An 18,492-nucleotide genomic window follows, 5' to 3' on the forward strand; every position below is an offset into this window, starting at 1 on the left:
ATTCCAGTAGGTTTTTACTTCATTTCAGTACGTAAATGTGGTTTCGCCGTTGCGTATCGGTCTTTCTCTCTACAATATCTATCACCAACGCCATGACGCTAATATGGTTTAATAAACACATTGAATAATGTAATAAATTGTTGGAATGAAGTATGTGTAGAAGCATTTGAAGTACAGAATGAAGTAATAAACCTATATAATGAAGTAACATGGGCTAGTAAAGAAGAAGAAAAAAATTTCGCAGCAGCACATCTCATCAAAAAAACTAGATCTAATGCTTGTCGGTCTTTCTCTCTACAATATCTATCACCAACGCCATGACGCTAATATGGTTTAATAAACACATTGAATAATGTAATAAATTGTTGGAATGAAGTATGTGTAGAAGCATTTGAAGTACAGAATGAAGTAATAAACCTATATAATGAAGTAACATGAGCTAGTAATGAAGAAGAAAAAAATTTCGCAGCAGCACATCTCATCAAAAAAACTAGATCTAATAGCCCAGATTTGGTCTCTAGTTCGGTCTTTAAAATTGGTTCGACATTGATCACAACTCTATATCTATATATATATATATATTATATCGATTTCATATTGATAGTGTTTTTTAATATTAAATTGTGTATGTTGTTAAGAATAATATTTTTCTTTATTTTAGAGACATATGAGTGTAGTAATTACAAATTTTTTCTATGTTGGTTTAATTTCAAACTTTTTAAATTTATATTTATAATTATGTAACATACTGCTTGTAAATGAATCCGAACAAGATCTTTAGTCATCTTTCCATTTGAGTATGCGTAAGCCAAATTATAATTATAATTGAAGAAAACAGAGAATTCACGATTTACTTTGGCCTGTGGATTAGGAGAGCAAGATCTTTAGTCATCTTTCCAGATTCCACAGTCCCGATGCACGCTTCTTCTAGTAGTTTTTCGTTAGCATCTAGTCTGGCTCTGATATAGATGTCCAAATGTTTGATTATTTAACCAAAATTTAAGGTTTTTGTAAAAGTTCACAAGATTTAGAATGAGGGGTCACCCAAACAAAATTAGAAAAGCATAGCAAAAACTGACCTATGTTCTTATCCTTCCGTCTATAGAGGTAATACTGTTGCGTAAAAAATGACGGTTACAGTCCCGTGAGCAGCCTCTGATTCTAATGTTTTTCCATCACTGGACAACTACAAAGCAATTTAGTTGTTAACCAAAAAAAAGGAGAGTACTACCAAAGAACGACTGACCAAAACGGGCAAGAGAACCGAATCCTGCATTGAGAAAAGAATATCAGCCAGCCTTCCATCAATGGACTAGTAGGCTTGACTAGTGTAGCATTAGCAAATCTGAAGAAGAGTACTACATGTTGCTTTTCTTTTAGGTAAAATTTAAGGAAATCAAATTCTGAAGGTTTCTTAAAATAAGCTGCACCATCAATTCAAAGGGCTAAAAACTGAACCACAAAGGTATAAATATGGACTTGAGCATGAAATAATGTATTTTTCACTCATATAAAAAATTGTATTTTTATGAATTCTTTTAGCAATTGAATAGCACCTCATTTCTAAAACCCCAACACTCCGAATTTAGGAGTAATCATTTCTGAATTCCGCTTAAACCCTAAACCCTCAACTTCTCACTCTACCTCTCTCCGCCAGTTCACCAATGGCGCCGGTGGCAACCAAAGCAAACCCTCTACTCACAACCATACCATGGCGGCGGATCAAATTCCGCACTATCTGCGGCGGACGCATCTCCCGCGCGCCTCCGTCCTCACCCGCGCAATCGACCACTGCCGCAGACGCGTTAGCTGCCGGAAAGAAGGTTCTCGAGACGTTCACTGAAGAATTCGAGATCGGAAAGCGGAAGATCACGATGGAGACCGGCAGAATAGCACGATTCGCGAACGGTTCCGTCGTTTTGTCCATGGAAGAGACGAGAGTGTTGTCCACAGTGGCTTCAGCTAAGAGCGACGGCAGCCGCGATTTTTTACCCCTCACTGTATGCTTTTCTTTTTTTGTTTTGAATTTAGGTAACATTTTCAGTGCTAATTCACATTTTAAAGTAATGAACTTGTTGGAATTTTGTGTTTTTGATCAGGTCGATTATCAGGAGAAGCATTTTGCTCAGGGTATGATTCCGAACACATTCATGAGGAGGGAGGGGGCTCCGAAAGAGCGCGAGCTCTTATGCGGCCGCCTCATTGATCGACCTATAAGGCCTCTTTTTCCTCCTGGATTTTACCATGAAGTTCAGGTAAAGTAGCATTGTCAGAGTATATGTTCAGCTTGTGTGTTAGACCTGCTCTGCTCCTTTTTCGCGACTCACATTCTTGTTCTGAAGGTTATGGCGAGTGTCCTCTCATCCGATGGGAAGCACGATCCGGATGTAATGGCAGCTAATGCGGCATCTGCTGCTCTGATGTTATCAGATGTTCCTTGGGGTGGTCCTATTGGAGTGATTCGCATAGGGAGGATTGGCGGTCAATTGATTGTCAATCCCAGCATGGATGAGGTGTTTGAAATGTCTTCTTGTGTTGACTTGTTTAATTGTTTAATAGTATATGTCAATTTTAGTATAGTACAAATATCTTAGCTAGGTAATGTTTCTTAGGATATTGAGTTGTGCCGATTTTTTCTCCCTTTAGAGCTTATTTAACCTTCCTATTAATTGAATTACTCCTCATAAATCTCGTACTAGCAAATTAATGTTATCCAATATTAAGCAAGTTATATACTTATATACTATAGTATAACTAGGAAGTTGCAAATAGAGTAACTTGTTTTGGCTGTTGATGTGATGGCATTCATATTTCATACACTTGATTGTTGGCTTTTCTGGTTGATTTCAGTTATCTGCACAGGCTAGAAAAGAACTGATTAACTTGGTCACTCTCACAAGGCTGATCTTGTGTTTCTTTCTTTATCGTCTCAACCTCGTTATGTCCATTTTTCAAATTTTCTTAGGGTTATAGGCTAGTAGCTTGTCTCAAGTCAGTGTATGGAATACAATGTTTGCTTTTAATAACTCTGGTACTATTGCTACAATCTAATTTGTATCTTATGGATGTTTTTGCAGCTTTGTCTAAGCGATCTTAACTTGGTTTATGCATGCACAAAAGACAAAACATTAATGATAGATTTCCAATCACGTGAGATATCTGAAAGAGACTTGGAAGCTGCTTTAAGATTTGCTCATCCTGAGGTGAGTTTTTACTTCTTCTATTGATTGACCTGCTACTTATTGTATGATGCATACTTATGATTGTTCAGGCAGTCAAATATCTCGAGCCTCAACTAAGGTTGGCAGCCAAAGCTGGTAAACAGAAAAAGGATTATAAGTTATACACGGTATCTGAGAATACTTTTGAAAAAATAAGGAGTTTGTCAGAAGGTCCCATTGAAGCTGTGTTCACGGACCCTACATATGGCAAGGTTTATTTCAAATACAGAAAATACTGATATTTGCATTAAGAATTGTACTATCTCACATTGCAGTATTTTATGTGATTCTTTATTTATTCATCTGGATGCATTGTGCTTTATGTCTGTACAGTTTGAAAGGGGTGAAGCCTTAGATAATATTGGACGGGATGTGAAAAAAACACTTGAGGCAGAAGGTGATGAAGAAGGTCTTAAAGTTCTATCAAAAACAGTGGATAATGTGCGGAAAAAGGTATATGCATCAATCTCAATCTTTAGCACAAAATCATGTTTCTATATAAAGACCCTGATATGTTCTCACTACCTTTCTTCTTGGAGGGAAGGGAAGAATCAAGGAATGGGATACTCTTGGTCCCTTGATTAAGCATTTATTGGCTTAATTGAAAATTATTTTGCACTGGTAAAAATATTTAAATTGGTTGCTAAGAATGTCAAATGCTTGAAAAGAAGATTTGTGCTGTTAAAGATGGGAACTTGTTCTCTTGGTCAGCACTACATCAAACGCTTGCTAATCAATATAATATCACTTCATTATGGGTTTGACAGTAATTCTTGCCATGCCAGGTTGTTCGCAGAAGGATAATTGGCGAGGGAATTAGAGTTGATGGAAGACGCCTTGATGAAGTCAGGCCTGTGTATTGTGAAGCTGGTCACTTGCCCGTGCTACATGGTTCGTCTATATTTTCTCGTGGAGATACTCAGGTAAGCAACTGAACTGCCTATGTGCCAGAAGATGTGATCGAAAATAACAAACTCCATGACATTTGATGTTATGTATACTTTCTTCTGAAGTGCTCTGTTGCCTCATTTATTTCATCTGTTGGTTATAGGTTCTTTGTACTGTGACCCTTGGTGCACCTGGAGAAGCTCAAGTTTTGGATTCTCTAGTTGGTCCTTCAACGAAGAAATTTATGCTTCACTACAGTTTTCCACCATATTGCACCAATGAAGTTGGTAAGCGAGTTGGACTGAACAGACGCGAAGTTGGACATGGTGAGCTGCTGGCATTTCCAATTAATCTTGATTACATACTTGTTTTGTTGTAACATTTGTTTCTTCAGTCTTCCTACTTATCGTACCTTGATAAATATTAAATAACGAGCAGTGTTTTTTAATTAGTGTCCTTGGCACGTGTAGGACTGCTTTTGCGGTTTGGTAATCGTCCAGCAGTATGTGCAATCTTTTTCTTTTAGCTTATTAATAGTTGGATTAATTTTAGTGCTTACACAATGCACAATGTACGTAGTTGAAATTCTATTTTCGTACACCATTTTGGTTGTTGCCTCTGTGATTCACATTTTGGTACAATTTTATTATTATGAAAGTGCACAAAAAGTACCCATTTGTTAAAGTTGACTGTTATATTTTTCAGTTACTATACTTGGCAAAAATGTATACATATCTCGTTAAAATGAATTTGTAGATGCTAACAAATTTGTTACCGCTCTCTTCGACTTTGTAAAAATTGTTGCCTTTTTTCATATCACATCAATTCCACTGGCTCACTACTTCCCTCACATTGTATTGTAATTAATCTTGATTTTGCAGGTACCCTTGCTGAGAAAGCACTTCTTGCTGTAATGCCTCCTGAAGAAGACTGCCCATATACTGTTCGTATTAATTCAGAAGTCATGGCCTCTGATGGATCAACGTCAATGGCATCTGTTTGTGCAGGTTGGCCTTCGAGACTGTATATCTTGTTTGGTATCTATCTATTTAAGTCCCTTGAGAATAGCATCATACATTATTTTTTGCAGGTAGTATGGCCTTAATGGATGCTGGCATTCCATTGAGGGAACATGTAGCAGGTTTGTCAGTGGGACTTATCAGTGAAACTGATCCTGAAACTGGTGAAATCACGGACTACAGAATATTGACTGATATTCTTGTAAGGCTTACCACTGTTGAACTATATGGTTGCTTCTTCTTCTGAGGAAAAAGTTTTTACTTACGTTGTATTCAAATTTGATTCACTGAGCTACACGTTTTAAGGGAATTTATTTAGGCTAGAGTTGAAATGATTCCATGAAACTTGTTTATGTTTGCGCTCATGGCAGTGCCGGCAGACACGTAAAGGTCATATTGCTGTTTTAAGTGCTTGGATTTAATGATAGCCTTTTTATTGATGAAGAGAAGTTATCAAGGAAAATTTTAATGTATAGGGACCAGAACCAAGAAAGGATTAAGAGAGTGATGAAACATAGTTTATGTATTGAGAAGGAGCATAAGCCAGAGCAAACTATTTGGTTAATACAACCGCATGTACTGGAATGCTACCTTTTAACTTATGTATGTCTACAGTGGATCACACAATGAAAATTCAATCTGATGTGGATTACTTCAAATCCTCAAATATTCGTATTAAACCAATTGGGCTCCATTATGTTTTTTATTTTCTTTTCGATTTAACATGTCGTGTTGAATTGTAGCGCTTGCTTACTTTCCTGAGTGAACCTTTGATTGTAGATATGAGGTTGTTTATGTGCTTCTTTCTATATTATGACTATAGGGTTTGGAGGATCATTTGGGAGATATGGACTTCAAAATTGCTGGAACCCGCAATGGAGTTACAGCTATTCAGTTGGATATAAAACCTGCAGGAATCCCTTTAGATATAATATGTGAGTCTTTAGAGCCTGCTCGTAAAGGGCGCATTCAAATCCTTGACCATATGGAACAGGAGATAAATGTTCCACGTACTCAGGATGGTAGAAACTCTCCACGGATATGTAAGTGTAACTGATGCATCTCATTTTTTTCATCAGACAAGTTGCTGTAGATGAGGGTCTTTTCTTTTGCTTCTTTGTCTATCTTTTTTATATATGATGCCAATGATTTGCACTTCTCTCCAATATCAGTGAACTTGAAGTACAGCAATGAAGCAATCCGTCGCTTGATTGGTCCTCTCGGTGCATTAAAGAGAAAGATTGAAGAAGAAACAGGTTTGGGTTGCTCTTCTAGTTAACATGCAACGACATCTATAAGCATGTGTATGTGTTGCTTTTTTCCATCACTACGGCTTATTGCGATGTTTACGGACTTTAGCAGCCTCTAACATTCAAAATTTTTTGTGATGATTGAAACAAGCTTATATAGCATCACATGGCCGGGATCGCAAAGTACTTTTTATGTTTTTACTTAGTTAAGAAATTGGCTTTTCTTCTTAGATTTTGTGTGATTGTTTGTCCATCAATATGCTTTCAACAAACAGTGTAAATTAATTCTTCTTATCGAAGAAAATAGACACTAGGTGACTTTATTGCATTGGGAAGGTTATCCTATCGTTGTCTCATAGACGTCCCTATATAGTTGATCATTTCCTAACAACAAGGGTTCACCTATTTCTTGGCATTTTATGGTCTTGAAGCAAATAAATCTTATGGATATCTTTTCTAAGTTTCTGCATTCAACCTCGACTCTGGATAGTATGTCATTGACCATGTTTATGCTGCAGGTGGAAGGATATCTGTGAATGATGGTTCTCTTACTGTTGTGGCTAAAAACCAATCAGTACTCGATAAAGTGATGGAAAAGGTAAATGTTTGCTCTGCTTGCATATACTTGGTTTGAAGGTGCTTTTATTTCTTGCTGGTAACTAGGAGTACTATATAACATTACATCTGAAGACAAATTGTTGTTTCATTGTCACCCAAATTCATTAATTCCGTTGTGATTTTAACTTGTGATTTCAGATTGATTTCATAGTGGGTCGTGAAATTGAAAAGGGCGGTGTGTATAAGGGTATTGTAACTTCGATCAAGGAATATGGTGCCTTTGTAGAGTTCAATGGAGGCCAACAGGGTCTCCTTCACATTTCCGAATTAGCACACAATCCGGTTTGTGAATCTTTGTCACCTTTTGTTGTTTTGCGCCTCTCTTATTCTAAATAATTTTTTTTGTTAATCTTAGGAATTATATTTATATCTGTCAGGTGTCCAGAGTGTCTGATGTGGTATCAGTTGGCCAAGTGCTAAATTTGATGTGCATCGGCCTAGACGTGCGTGGTAATATCAATTTATCTCTCAAGGCCACTTTACCTAAAACATCCACTAGTCTTGGGCAACAAACACCTAAAGTTTGGAAGCCTTCAAGCAATCCTGAATCGGAGCAAGAAAATAAGGATAATCAGCCTGCAGAAGCTGTGGAAAGCTTAGCATCGATTGTGATTCGAAGTGCTGCTGAGTGTGATGAGGCAGACAAATATTCTGCTCTAAATCAGCCATCAAAAGGTAATGGAATTTTTTTTCCCATGTTGGATGCTGTAACCTTAATTATAACATGATAGGAAATGTTTAATTATTGCTTAAGATATTGGTGATCTACAGCTGACGCTCCCCTAGATGCAAAGAAATTGAAAATTGGAACAGAGCTGACCGCCAAGGTTCAGCAAATCCGTGCTCATGGACTAGTCCTTGATTGCGGAAGTGATATCCGTGGGATGTACCGGTTTGAGGTAAGCATCAATCTTATCTCCTCTGGTCCTTTAGTTGGGACTTTTAGGCTTCTTCTGTCAAATATATTTCCATTTTCAGGTCCCTTAGTAGTTATAGTTGAAGTCTAATGTGAGACACCCCTTACTGATTTTCACTCATCCGAAAGGACCTCCCCATGAAGTCGTCTAATTCCAACAAACTTGTTCTCTCTATCTTGCAGACTGGTTCCGGAAAAAAGTTTGTAGTCGGTGACAAGCTACGAGTAAAGTGTACCAGTTTCTCTGGCAAGGGAATCCCAGTGATGTCTCTGGTGCAGGAGTAGGGATCACACAAGTACACAAGGTTTGGCAACTGACTTAAGTTTTTGACATAAATCAATACTTGGAAATGTCATCGAAACGTGGGCATTTATATTTTATGAACTTGAATGCACGATACTACCGGAGATTTCTTAGGAGAAATAGTCAAATAGAAGAAAATGACCAGCAATTTGATCGAAACTTCAGATGAGTAACAGATAGAGCAATGGTTTTTGAGTAGGTAGGTAAGTTTTGTGTGTAAAAGCAGTGTAAATTTCGGTTTTCTTTGTCGTAGCATTAAACTGTTCTTGACATGTTTCTAGATCATGTACATTTAGTAGCTCATTTTTTTTTATTACATAATAACAAAAATTGGATTTTAAACTGTTAGAGATGTAGAAGAGTTCTGGGTAGAATTTGGAAGTTGGGGGTTTATTGGTGCACTCTTAAGTCTTAGGATCTCATGAACATGAAATCTATGGATAAATAGTTGGTTTTCAAGAGTTATGGTTGTTATATTAAGAGTTATGGTTGTTATATTAAGAAAAAACATCTTGATCCTCTATGATACAAATGAGTATGCTAAATTTCCACATATCATTAAAAAATGTGCTCCAAAACATAATATATATAGAAATAAGAAAAAAAAAAGATAAAACAAAATAAGTAGCAGACAACTGGACTTATAGAGAATTGACATAATTCCTGTCTATTAAAAGCTTCACATAACATTCCACTTTAGATCTTTATTATTCTATGTCAAAAGAAATAAATGTAACCCACATGTATCAATCATGAACTTTTCTTTCAATTTCTTGCAAAATCAAAGATTCTAGATTTTTTTAAACCATACGTGATTTACTTTGATTCTTATCTTCTGTCAAACATTCTTCACCTGTAATCAGTTTTTGTTGACAACTATAGATTAAGTCGTCCACTTTAATTATGACTTGAGAAGTATATAAATTTTAGTTCTAGTTATATTTTTATTGCCGAAGTTGGATAATTTTCAAATTATTTCAATTTAAGTGGCCGCTTATTTTGAATAAACTCTCTACTTTTGATTTGAGTTGCACTGTTTACCAACCCACTCCGAAAATCCAGTTTCATTAGCTAATTACAACTGTTAATTTAATATTTATATTGAGGAATGGGAAAATTTTCAACTATTTACGAGCTGTCAATGTCAATGTAAAAATTGGGAAGTCCGCGCCGGACGTTCCGTCGCCCTTACGCACGCCCTACCGCCGACGACCGCGCCCCTCCCGTGTCCTTAAGGGACGTCCGCGTCCGCCCTCGCCACCCCAATGGTGGACGTCCCGCACGCCTTTCTCGGAAGCCTCTTCAGCGTCCGACGGGAAGGGCGCCATTGGAGATGCTCTAAAGCAATTTTCTCGTCTATTTTTGCACTTTTTATAATCATATTAATCCTTGCACAAGCTTAGCGTGGATAATGTGAAAGAGACAGAAGTAGACACCACTCTTTGGACTTTCTTCTATAATTTTGTCTATCAGTTTTAGACTTTAGTTACTATCTTCTTCATAACCAAAAAAAAAAAGAAAAAAGGAAAGCCTATAGCTCATAGATTTATACCGATGGCTTCTTTATGCCAAATATATTTTGAACTTCGAAACTCCAAATTGCTATAATTATTTTTCATGTGTTTAAACCAAAAATCCTTAATATGCAGTCAATGGTTTATTGATTTACAGCCATATATTATATATAATCGCATACGTGAGTATATAATATTCCGAATCACGTGTCTTAATGATTATCATACAACTATTAAACATGTGGAGTAAATAATTAAATACAACTACGATGGAGATATTTAAAATTTAAATCTTCTCATATTCATGTAATTTCTACTTTGCTGGCTATTCATTTATTCATCACGCGAAGACGATTATTGAAAAAAATATTTATTCGTTGTAAATTAGTAGCTTCTAATAATTTTCTAGATTATTAAGCATGATGTAAGCATTAGAAGTCTGCTTTAATTGCGTGAGCAGTAGAATTTGATCTCATTCTTCATGACAACAATATTTTAATACAAAGAAAAATAATACTAGTAAAACAAGAAGATAAATCTTAGACTAATCAACACGAAATGATGAATAAAAATTGTGAACAAAAGAAAATTGTTACCATAAATTTGGCAGTATCTTACATATTCTACCACACGTTCATATATTTACTGTCACATATATGACTATAGTCTAAAAAAATCAGCAAAATAATTTTTTGGATTACTTATATTTGACTATAGTGGATTAGTGGTTCCCGGGCGTGTACCATTATTTTAATTAAATGCAGTCTATTAAAATAAAATTTGATCGAGTGGATGTTCTAGAGGCTTAATTTCGAATTTCAAATCATCATTTAAAGATCAATAATTGATTAGGCCTAGATCTCAATCCAACATGGGTGTGCTTTAAAATTATTTTATAGTATATGTTTCTCTATAAAACAAATCAGTCCCATATTTATCAAATTAAGTAGTAGTAGAACATTTAAATTTATCAATACATTTCAAGTTAAACTGCAAACTTGCTTAGTGTAAACAATTCTTCTAATTGAACCAAACGTTTAGAATATTTTAAAGAAAATCAAATTACTATATTATTAGATAAAAAAATATCTTAAAAGAGGAGACGAATGAAGAGATGACTTGCTTCTACGAACCAATATTCTTACTCTGACTGGAATTTAATACAAAAATGATCACAATAATCATAGATTCAGAATGTTCCAACTCTTTAATTTCTTATAATTAGTGAATAGTGAATGAATTGATAGTTTAGTAGTTAAAGTGAATGAAATGATAGTTTAGTAATAAAAAAAATATAAGAGAAGAAGCTAGTGCATGTATTTGATGAATAAAACGACATCTATAAGTAATTGGATTTTGAGAAATTTACTAAATTTCAAGAGGAGACACACTAATACTATGTTATATATAAAATTCCTATATATGGATGGAAAGAAATAATATGAAAATGGGTTTATTTTACGTGTTGGCAACGGGCTCTTAATTAACTCAATTTATATACATTTCAGTATTTTAGTATTTAGTTTATTTAGTTGTCATTGAATTACAACTCTATGGTTTTTGGTTCATATTCATATGTCAAACGATTCATTTATAAAAAAACAAATAAAGATTATTTGAAAGGAAGAAATTATAGATAGCTAGAGAAGTCTAATTTATTCTCTCTTAATCAATTTCATTAGCTAGTGATGGTTGGCATGGTAGGTTCCAAAGTTATTGATAGTTTGGTACTCATGATGTACCTTTGACTAATTATATATATGCCACTTCCAAAAAATTTAACAATGGTGACAAAATTTGTTACTTTTAAAAAATCAATTAAATCTTTAAATATCGATTAGTGGACTATATTTTTTACTTCTTCACAATATGGAAATTAAATAATTTAGTGGATGATCATGTTGAGATTAAACTATTTTAACTTGTTTGAACTTATATCAAAGAAGTTAGTTGATTGGGACGGAACAAGAAGAGCCCATTTTGAGTCTTCGATGACAAAAACTCAAAAAACTCAGTTAATTATCAGTATTTATCCAAATATTTGTAAATTACACTATCCATAAAGAAATTCAAACTCCATAAATTGAGATATACACAGTATTCTACTATCAATAAATGGATAATTCAAACCTACTATTAGTAAGTTAAATAATTAACCGGTATTTATTGATTTTTCAATTATTTTTAGCATTTTATAAAAAAAACATTCCATTCAATCATGACATAGAAAACATCGACAAAGACCCTCGCAAGCACATTCGTCTTCTCTAACGAATACTTCTTTGTGCCCGCCACAAGAACATTTCCCTTGTTTTTGCCCTTCGATCGGGAAACTGATCCGATGCAGTGGCGGATCTGGGGGGCAGAAGGGGGCGGTCGCCCCCTCTGTGCGACTAATTTCTTCTTATTCGGACGTAAATTTACCATGTCCGCCCCCTCCGTTTGCCCCGACGTCACCCCGAAAATCGAAAAAAATTATCGTTTTCGCCCTAAACCATCCTACTAATATACATTTCGCCCCCTCCGTTTATGAGTCCTGGATCCGCCACTGATCCGATGTATGTCGATCCCCGGAATCCTATTAGATTCATCTCCAACAAATTTATAAAAGAAATAAAAATAAAATAATATAAGAAGATTAAAATGATGGTGCAAAATTGAAAAAAATTTATGCCGCGATGGCCTACCCATTTATTTATTCAAATAAATGCTTTCATCACATTCACACAGCAAAACTCAAACTTTAAAATTTTGTGACTAACATAATCATCACTCCCATCAATAAAACTCCTAAATCAAAAAATAAACACTTTCTCTCTCTACAACTTCTGCAAATCCCAACGCAATTCTGCAAAAATCCAACGACTTTTGCTGATGAAATACATGCATTTCCCATCATGGATCACTGCGCTCATCTTCCTCGCCGATTTTCTCCCCTTCTGTCTCTCCGACCCGCGAATTTCGGAGGCCGGATTCTTCTGCGGCCTCGAGCGGCCGCCGGCGAACGCCAGCGCCGCCTACATCCCGCTCTTCGTGAGGGGTATGGAGCTCCTCTCGCAGCAGGTCACGGCCAGCGACTGGGGCAGCTCCGCCGTCCACTCCGCCAACGCCTCGATATACACCCTGGCGCAGTGCCACGCCGACCTCTCGCACGACGACTGCCTCCAGTGCTACGCCGCCAGCCGGACGCGCCTCCCGCGCTGCCTCCCCGCCGCCGGGGGTCGGATCTTCCTCGACGGATGCTTCCTCCGCTACGGCGGCTACGCCTTCTTCAACGAGAGCGTCGATCCCCGCTCCGACGCCGTCAATTGCAACGCCACGGCGCCGAATTCCACGCTTCCGGAGGCGGAGTTCAGGAGGAGCGTCGCGGAGGTGATCGACAACGTCACGGCCGCGGCCGCGGCGCAGGGGAGGTTCGCGGCGGCGGGGATCGGAGGCGCGTTCGGATTGGCGGAGTGCTGGAACACCGTCGGCGCGGAGGGGTGTAAGGCGTGTTTGGCAAAGGCGAATTCGGAAATTCGGCGGTGTTTGCCTCGCAGCGAAGGCCGCGCGTTGAATGCTGGTTGCTATTTGCGGTATTCTACGCAGAAATTCTACAATCAATCGACTGCATCAAATCATGAATCCGGTAATTGTTTTAAGCTTAATTGAGAAAAATCGAGTAATTCTCAGATTTCAAAATTCAAATCGTGCTCTGCATAAAATGTGAAAAAACAAAATCGAGTCAAAGTTCGTTAACTTTTTAGCAATTAGCAGAATTTGATCAACTGTTTTAAGTTAAATAGCATGATTATCTGGTGAATGAATCCTGTTCATATTTGGCGGCTTCGAAAAAAAAGGTTGATTTATTGACTTGTAGCGTTGTAGAGTGACTATTTTTAGAAAAATTTCTTTAATTCAGTCGTGGCAAATGTTTGATCCATTGTATTCAAACAGTTTAGTCATTGTTTGATTCTGAGTATTTCAGGTGTTTCTAGAAGAGGGGTGATTGTGGCCATTGCTTTCTCTGTGGTTGCTTTCTGTATGCTTTGCCTCTTTGGTGGTCACGCAGCCTATCGGAGATGGAAGAGACGAAAGCAAGGTATTGTAACGCGTTGTAGAAGCTAGTTAGAAGACTCGTCGTTTTGAATGGAAGAGAGAATTTTTCATCTTTATGATGTTTTATTTTTGCTAAATGCAGAGCGCTATAATCTTGGCAAGATTTCGTTTTCCTACAACAAGTCGAATTTGAACTTCAAATATGAGACCCTAGAGAAGGCGACCAACTATTTTGATCCGTTGCGGAAACTCGGGCAGGGAGGGGCAGGCTCTGTGTACAGAGGGACCCTCCCAAATGGGAACACTGTGGCTGTGAAGCGGCTCTTCTTCAGCACGAGGCAGTGGGTCGATGAGTTCTTCAACGAGGTGAACCTCATCAGTGGGATCGAGCACAAGAATCTCGTGAAGCTTCTTGGCTGCAGCATTGAAGGCCCTGAAAGCCTTCTGGTTTATGAATATGTGCCTAACCAGAGCCTTGAAGTCTGCCTCTTTGGTGTGTTTGTTGTACTAGTTTTTCTTCTGTTGTCTTTGGTGATTTTGTTTGGATTTTTGAATTTATCATCTCCCTGCAGATAAGAATCGGACGAAGATCTTGAACTGGAAGGAGCGGTACAACATTGTGGTTGGAACGGCTGAGGGGATCGCCTTCCTTCATGGAGGTACCGAGTTCAGGATCATCCACAGAGACATCAAGGGCAGCAATGTTCTTCTTGATGAGAATCTTGATGCTAAGATAGCTGATTTTGGTCTTGCTCGGAATTTCGCAGCCGATAAAACTCATCTCAGCACAGGAATTGCAGGCACATTGTGAGGACTAATAGATTTTTCATTCTGAAATAGATTCCATTCGGATCAGTTCAAAAGCAACCTAATTACAATTTGTTGAATTGCAGAGGATACATGGCGCCCGAATACATAGTCAAAGGGCAGCTCACAGAGAAGGCCGACGTTTATAGCTTTGGCGTTCTGGTTCTTGAAATCGTGTGTGGAAGGAAGAACAACGTCTTCGTTGAGGACTCCGGATCTCTTCTACAAACAGTAATGCCCCTTACACTACTCCATATCATGTCGTGATCATCGTCATAAAGTCATCTCATTTTGTTCCTTTTGGTTTACTTTCTCCTTCCCCGCCCCCGGCTCTAGGTGTGGAAGCTCTTCAAGACGGATAGACTGGCAGAATCAGTCGACCCTTCTCTGAAGGGCGACTTCCCGCCAACAGAAGCTTCGAAAGTCTTGAAAATCGGGCTCCTCTGCGCCCAGGCATCCGTGGCTCAACGACCATCTATGGTGGACGTTGTCAGAATGCTGACGGATGAAAACTGTGAAGTCCCAGAACCGAAACAACCACCATTCTTGAACATTAGTGCCCTTTCCGGCAGCACTACCAGATCATCCTACAGCATCAACAGTTTGACATCGAACCCGATGACGCGGCCGGAAACGTCTTATCCCTCCTCAGAGTCCTTCAGCATTCAGAGCTCAGAAGGGCAGCAATCAAGAAGTGAAGAGATCAGGTTAAAATAGAAGAGGATTTTTTCGCATGATTATTAAAATTGGATTCATTTTGCCTAAGGGAACTTAGACAAGGCCAGGTGTTGTACAATTGGGTGAAAAGTGAAAGTGAAAGTGTTCAAAGCTTATAGTAGAAAACATGCATGCAGATTTTGTAGAGTTTTTGTTTTGTTTTTTTGTTTTAAAAAAAGACCAAAAAAGGAATATAGTTGAAAATAGGGTAGCCGTTGAAATGTCATTTTCTTGGGAGGTAGAGTTGAGTTTTAGATGCAGATTAGAGATTGCTTGTCAAATTATAACTAAATTTTGGGCGGTTGCTATAAGTGTGCTATCAATGACAATTATTTCACTCTATTTATCGCAATCGACGACCCACTCTAATATCAAGAGAATTGCAAAACAATTCATCATAATTATATAATGGTTTCAGTTCTATCTTTAAATTGACGTGGCACATTTGTTTGTTTCATTTGCAAACTCGAGTCCATTATAATTGTATAATGGTTTCAGTTCTATCTTTAAATTGACGTGGCACATTTGTTTGTTTCATTTGCCAACACCTCTCGATCACATCTTCGTCACCATCTAAGCCAGCAAGAGGACATTTATTGACCAAAGATAGTCTCTATTAATATTCTTTCCAACTCTCAACTGCAACTATTGCCAAATGCTGCTCTATTTAATGGCATAACCACTCCTCCTCAGCTAAGCTTATCCCTCAAACGTATCACAGAAAGAGACATTGATTTTTGTCTGATACCAATACAGATCGAAAGAAGATAAATTTCGAACAATTACATTAGTTTATTCTATTGCCGAATCCTAACAAACTTATCGTCATTACAAATTTCAAATTGTTTCGCAAATAGTATATAGAAGCTCGATTATTACACATGTGAAATGAAGAAAACCAAAAGCGGCACAACTGTACAACACTCATTGCATTGTGGTCCAACCAAGAGTCACTACGGTTGGCAGAAGGGCTTTAGTTTGGTCATTACCCCAATAATTGTTGTCGACAAGAAAACAACGTCTCTATTACCATGATCTTCTGTTCTTTGAATTTTAAATTTAGTTTAAACTAGGTTAGAATTTGGAGCTGGATGAAGCAAAGCACAGACTGTTGCAGTCGACAATCCGAACATGGACAAACAAGTAGAGACGAATGTGATAATAAAGCATAGCTTGCTTACTTCCCTTCCAGCCAATAGGTTCAAAGGTTCAAGTTATCTCGGGTGCATGTGTAAATCTCAAAAGAGAGAGTCGAGATGAATGAATAAGAAAAAATGATGTAAGAGGGTATAAAGAAAAAGTGTGTATTTATGAGAAGATAGTTAAACATCAGTACAACCAAATGGGTGCTGCAATACATGGGAATTTACGTGAAGAAGAAAACGAAGTAAAGATACATTGGTTCGTCAAATCTTTGAGCTCAAAATTTGTAATTCGCATGAGATCATAATAGAGTAGAACTATTACACTAATTATAGAGCCGGCATTTTCCTGTTCCAGCGCACACTGAGCACTCCTCCTTCTCGCCTGCAACATGGTTCAAGCAGTAGGTGATTCTGTCGTTCACCACATCCTGTGACGACTAACTGTTAGTGGGTCGTGTCTAGTTTCAGCTAACGTGCAAACCATCTCATAAGTAACTACTAATCCACATAAATACCAAGGTCACGGTATATGTATATATAATCCAAATGTTACAAGAAAAGGGCACTAGCATATAAATGTAGAATGCATTATGCATAAGAGATAGATAAACCAAAGTCTCATACCACGAGCAGTTCGTGCAGACCAAGAGGTGCAGTGATGACATAGGAAACCTCTGGATGGTCCTTTGCAGCTTCGGCCGTGAGAGAAGGAATATCCTATAAAATAGCAACAGAAAAACTTGGCTTGTGTTACATATCCAAAATCTATCAATTCAGGTGTCAAAAGTACGAAAGATGCCGACTTCATTATACGTTTCAAGTTCTCTTAACCACTACCTGGTGCCAATGTCTTCCAGGAAACAAGAAAAACGGGCTGACTATAACACGCCTCGCCCCTTGTTGAACACACGAATCAAAAGCATCCTTGATAGATGGCTCAGCCAGTTCCTAATTACAACAGAAGAATCTAGGAGGAATCAACAAACAGTTATAGACACTCTTTGCCATTAAAACAGAAGTTTAATTATCATTTACAATAAACGATAAATTCTAAAGAGGGAATCAAGATCCATTGATGTGATCAATACCATATGAGCAGGCTCCACGATCGGATATTTCGTATTATCTCTAAACATAATCACGAATTCATCTGAACGAAAAAATCAAAAACAAAAAAGGCATCAACTGTCAATGAAACAATGTTCTACACTATATCAAGCTAGTCAACAGAAATGTCAAGCAATAAATTTGGGTAAAATTTGTTAATTTGAAGAATTATATAGATAGCAGATGCAGATGTAAATTTTACTGATTCACAAATGTGAACTATCTCAACAAAAATGATTTTCCAATGATTCATCAAAATCCTAAATAAACAAACAGTTCAAAATTCACTGAAAACAGAAAATCAACATCACAAAATAGAGCAAAAGAATTTCTTACTCAGCATAAGATTGGATTCCTTTCGGCGCGAACCGTGGTCGACGATGATGATGCCATCACCTTCAACAACTGGGTTCCTGAATCCGCCGCCATTCGCGGTGGATGCCACACACAACCTTGACGGTAAATATTTGGTTTTTGATGGATTCCGACGCAATTTCACAAAATTGGGAACCGAACAATCAGGCCTTCTCCCCAATTCTAACCTAGTTTTTGGGCTTAATTCGTGAAAATAAAATGAAAAGGGACGGAAGATCAATTGCGATATTTACAGTAGATATTTTTTTAATTGAAGAAGTGGACATAAATTAAATCAAATTATAATGAAAATCATACAGATAGAACGGATTTACCTGCTTAAATTGAGTGGAGAAGATGATGCCGCCATTTTTGCTAGCTCCCATCTCTCTTCATTTTCTTTATTTTACATTTCTCTTTTTCTATAATGGGCCCTTTTTAACACTATGGGCAATTGGGCTTCTTTAACTGATCCATGGAAAATCTACTAGTTGGGCCGTGTTGTTTATTCCTCTAAATTATTTATTTCAACACTTTTTTTTAGAACAATTATTATTATTATTATTATTTTTTTTTTATTCCTCTAGAGATACA

The 18,492-nt window shown here is 37.4% G+C and overlaps 3 protein-coding genes across 6 annotated transcripts; 2 read left to right on the forward strand and 1 right to left on the reverse strand.

Annotated features, from left to right (window-relative positions):
* The first annotated feature begins 1,570 nt into the window (after positions 1–1,570).
* LOC125208585 (polyribonucleotide nucleotidyltransferase) lies at positions 1,571–8,698 on the forward strand. Its single transcript, XM_048108231.2, has 17 exons — positions 1,571–2,000; positions 2,100–2,255; positions 2,343–2,513; positions 3,078–3,203; positions 3,272–3,433; positions 3,555–3,674; positions 4,007–4,144; positions 4,273–4,435; positions 4,991–5,116; positions 5,200–5,330; positions 5,952–6,171; positions 6,301–6,384; positions 6,897–6,976; positions 7,135–7,278; positions 7,374–7,671; positions 7,768–7,895; positions 8,096–8,698. The coding sequence occupies exons 1-17, from the start codon at positions 1,665–1,667 to the stop codon at positions 8,195–8,197; spliced, it is 2,685 nt and encodes an 894-aa protein (XP_047964188.1). The 5' UTR covers positions 1,571–1,664; the 3' UTR covers positions 8,198–8,698.
* Positions 8,699–12,504: 3,806 nt separating this feature from the next.
* On the forward strand, positions 12,505–15,644 carry LOC125208209 (cysteine-rich receptor-like protein kinase 42). The gene is made up of 6 exons (XM_048107792.2): positions 12,505–13,358; positions 13,698–13,811; positions 13,911–14,261; positions 14,341–14,575; positions 14,662–14,806; positions 14,912–15,644. The coding sequence occupies exons 1-6, from the start codon at positions 12,605–12,607 to the stop codon at positions 15,290–15,292; spliced, it is 1,980 nt and encodes a 659-aa protein (XP_047963749.1). The 5' UTR covers positions 12,505–12,604; the 3' UTR covers positions 15,293–15,644.
* Positions 15,645–16,582: 938 nt separating this feature from the next.
* On the reverse strand, positions 16,583–18,357 carry SIRB (sirohydrochlorin ferrochelatase B). Of its 4 annotated transcripts, none has more exons than XM_048106704.2 (6): positions 18,234–18,357; positions 17,881–18,098; positions 17,526–17,587; positions 17,275–17,385; positions 17,062–17,154; positions 16,583–16,819 (listed from the first exon to the last, which is right to left on the reverse strand). In XM_048106704.2, exons 1-6 carry the CDS (start codon positions 18,266–18,268, stop codon positions 16,622–16,624), a joined length of 717 nt encoding a protein of 238 aa, XP_047962661.1. In that variant the 5' UTR covers positions 18,269–18,357; the 3' UTR covers positions 16,583–16,621. The 4 variants fall into 4 exon arrangements, with proteins under 4 accessions (XP_047962661.1, XP_047962662.1, XP_088916698.1 ...); XM_048106705.2 differs by having other exon boundaries at positions 16,583–16,865; XM_089060572.1 differs by having other exon boundaries at positions 17,881–18,086; positions 18,234–18,311.
* Between the last annotated feature and the right edge of the window lie 135 nt (positions 18,358–18,492).

This window comes from Salvia hispanica, chromosome 6 (genome assembly GCF_029641045.1).
Source record: "Salvia hispanica isolate PSC_SH4W2 chromosome 6, Shi_PSC_v1, whole genome shotgun sequence".
Classification (NCBI taxonomy): Eukaryota; Viridiplantae; Streptophyta; class Magnoliopsida; order Lamiales; family Lamiaceae; genus Salvia; species Salvia hispanica.

Coding starts and splice junctions, on each gene's coding strand:
- LOC125208209 (XM_048107792.2), top strand. CDS start 12,605: ATGAAATACATGCATTTCCCATCATGGATCACTGCGCTCATCTTCCTC. Junction 14,576..14,661: donor ACAGGAATTGCAGGCACATT/GTGAGGACTAAT, acceptor GTTGAATTGCAG/AGGATACATGGCGCCCGAAT. Junction 14,807..14,911: donor CCGGATCTCTTCTACAAACA/GTAATGCCCCTT, acceptor CCCCGGCTCTAG/GTGTGGAAGCTCTTCAAGAC.
- SIRB (XM_048106704.2), bottom strand. CDS start 18,268: ATGGCGGCATCATCTTCTCCACTCAATTTAAGCAG. Junction 18,099..18,233: donor TCTCCACTCAATTTAAGCAG/GTAAATCCGTTC, acceptor TCACGAATTAAG/CCCAAAAACTAGGTTAGAAT. Junction 16,820..17,061: donor GTCTGCACGAACTGCTCGTG/GTATGAGACTTT, acceptor ACCATGTTGCAG/GCGAGAAGGAGGAGTGCTCA.
- LOC125208585 (XM_048108231.2), top strand. CDS start 1,665: ATGGCGCCGGTGGCAACCAAAGCAAACCCTCTACTCACAACCATACCA. Junction 4,145..4,272: donor TTTCTCGTGGAGATACTCAG/GTAAGCAACTGA, acceptor TGTTGGTTATAG/GTTCTTTGTACTGTGACCCT. Junction 6,172..6,300: donor TAGAAACTCTCCACGGATAT/GTAAGTGTAACT, acceptor CTCCAATATCAG/TGAACTTGAAGTACAGCAAT.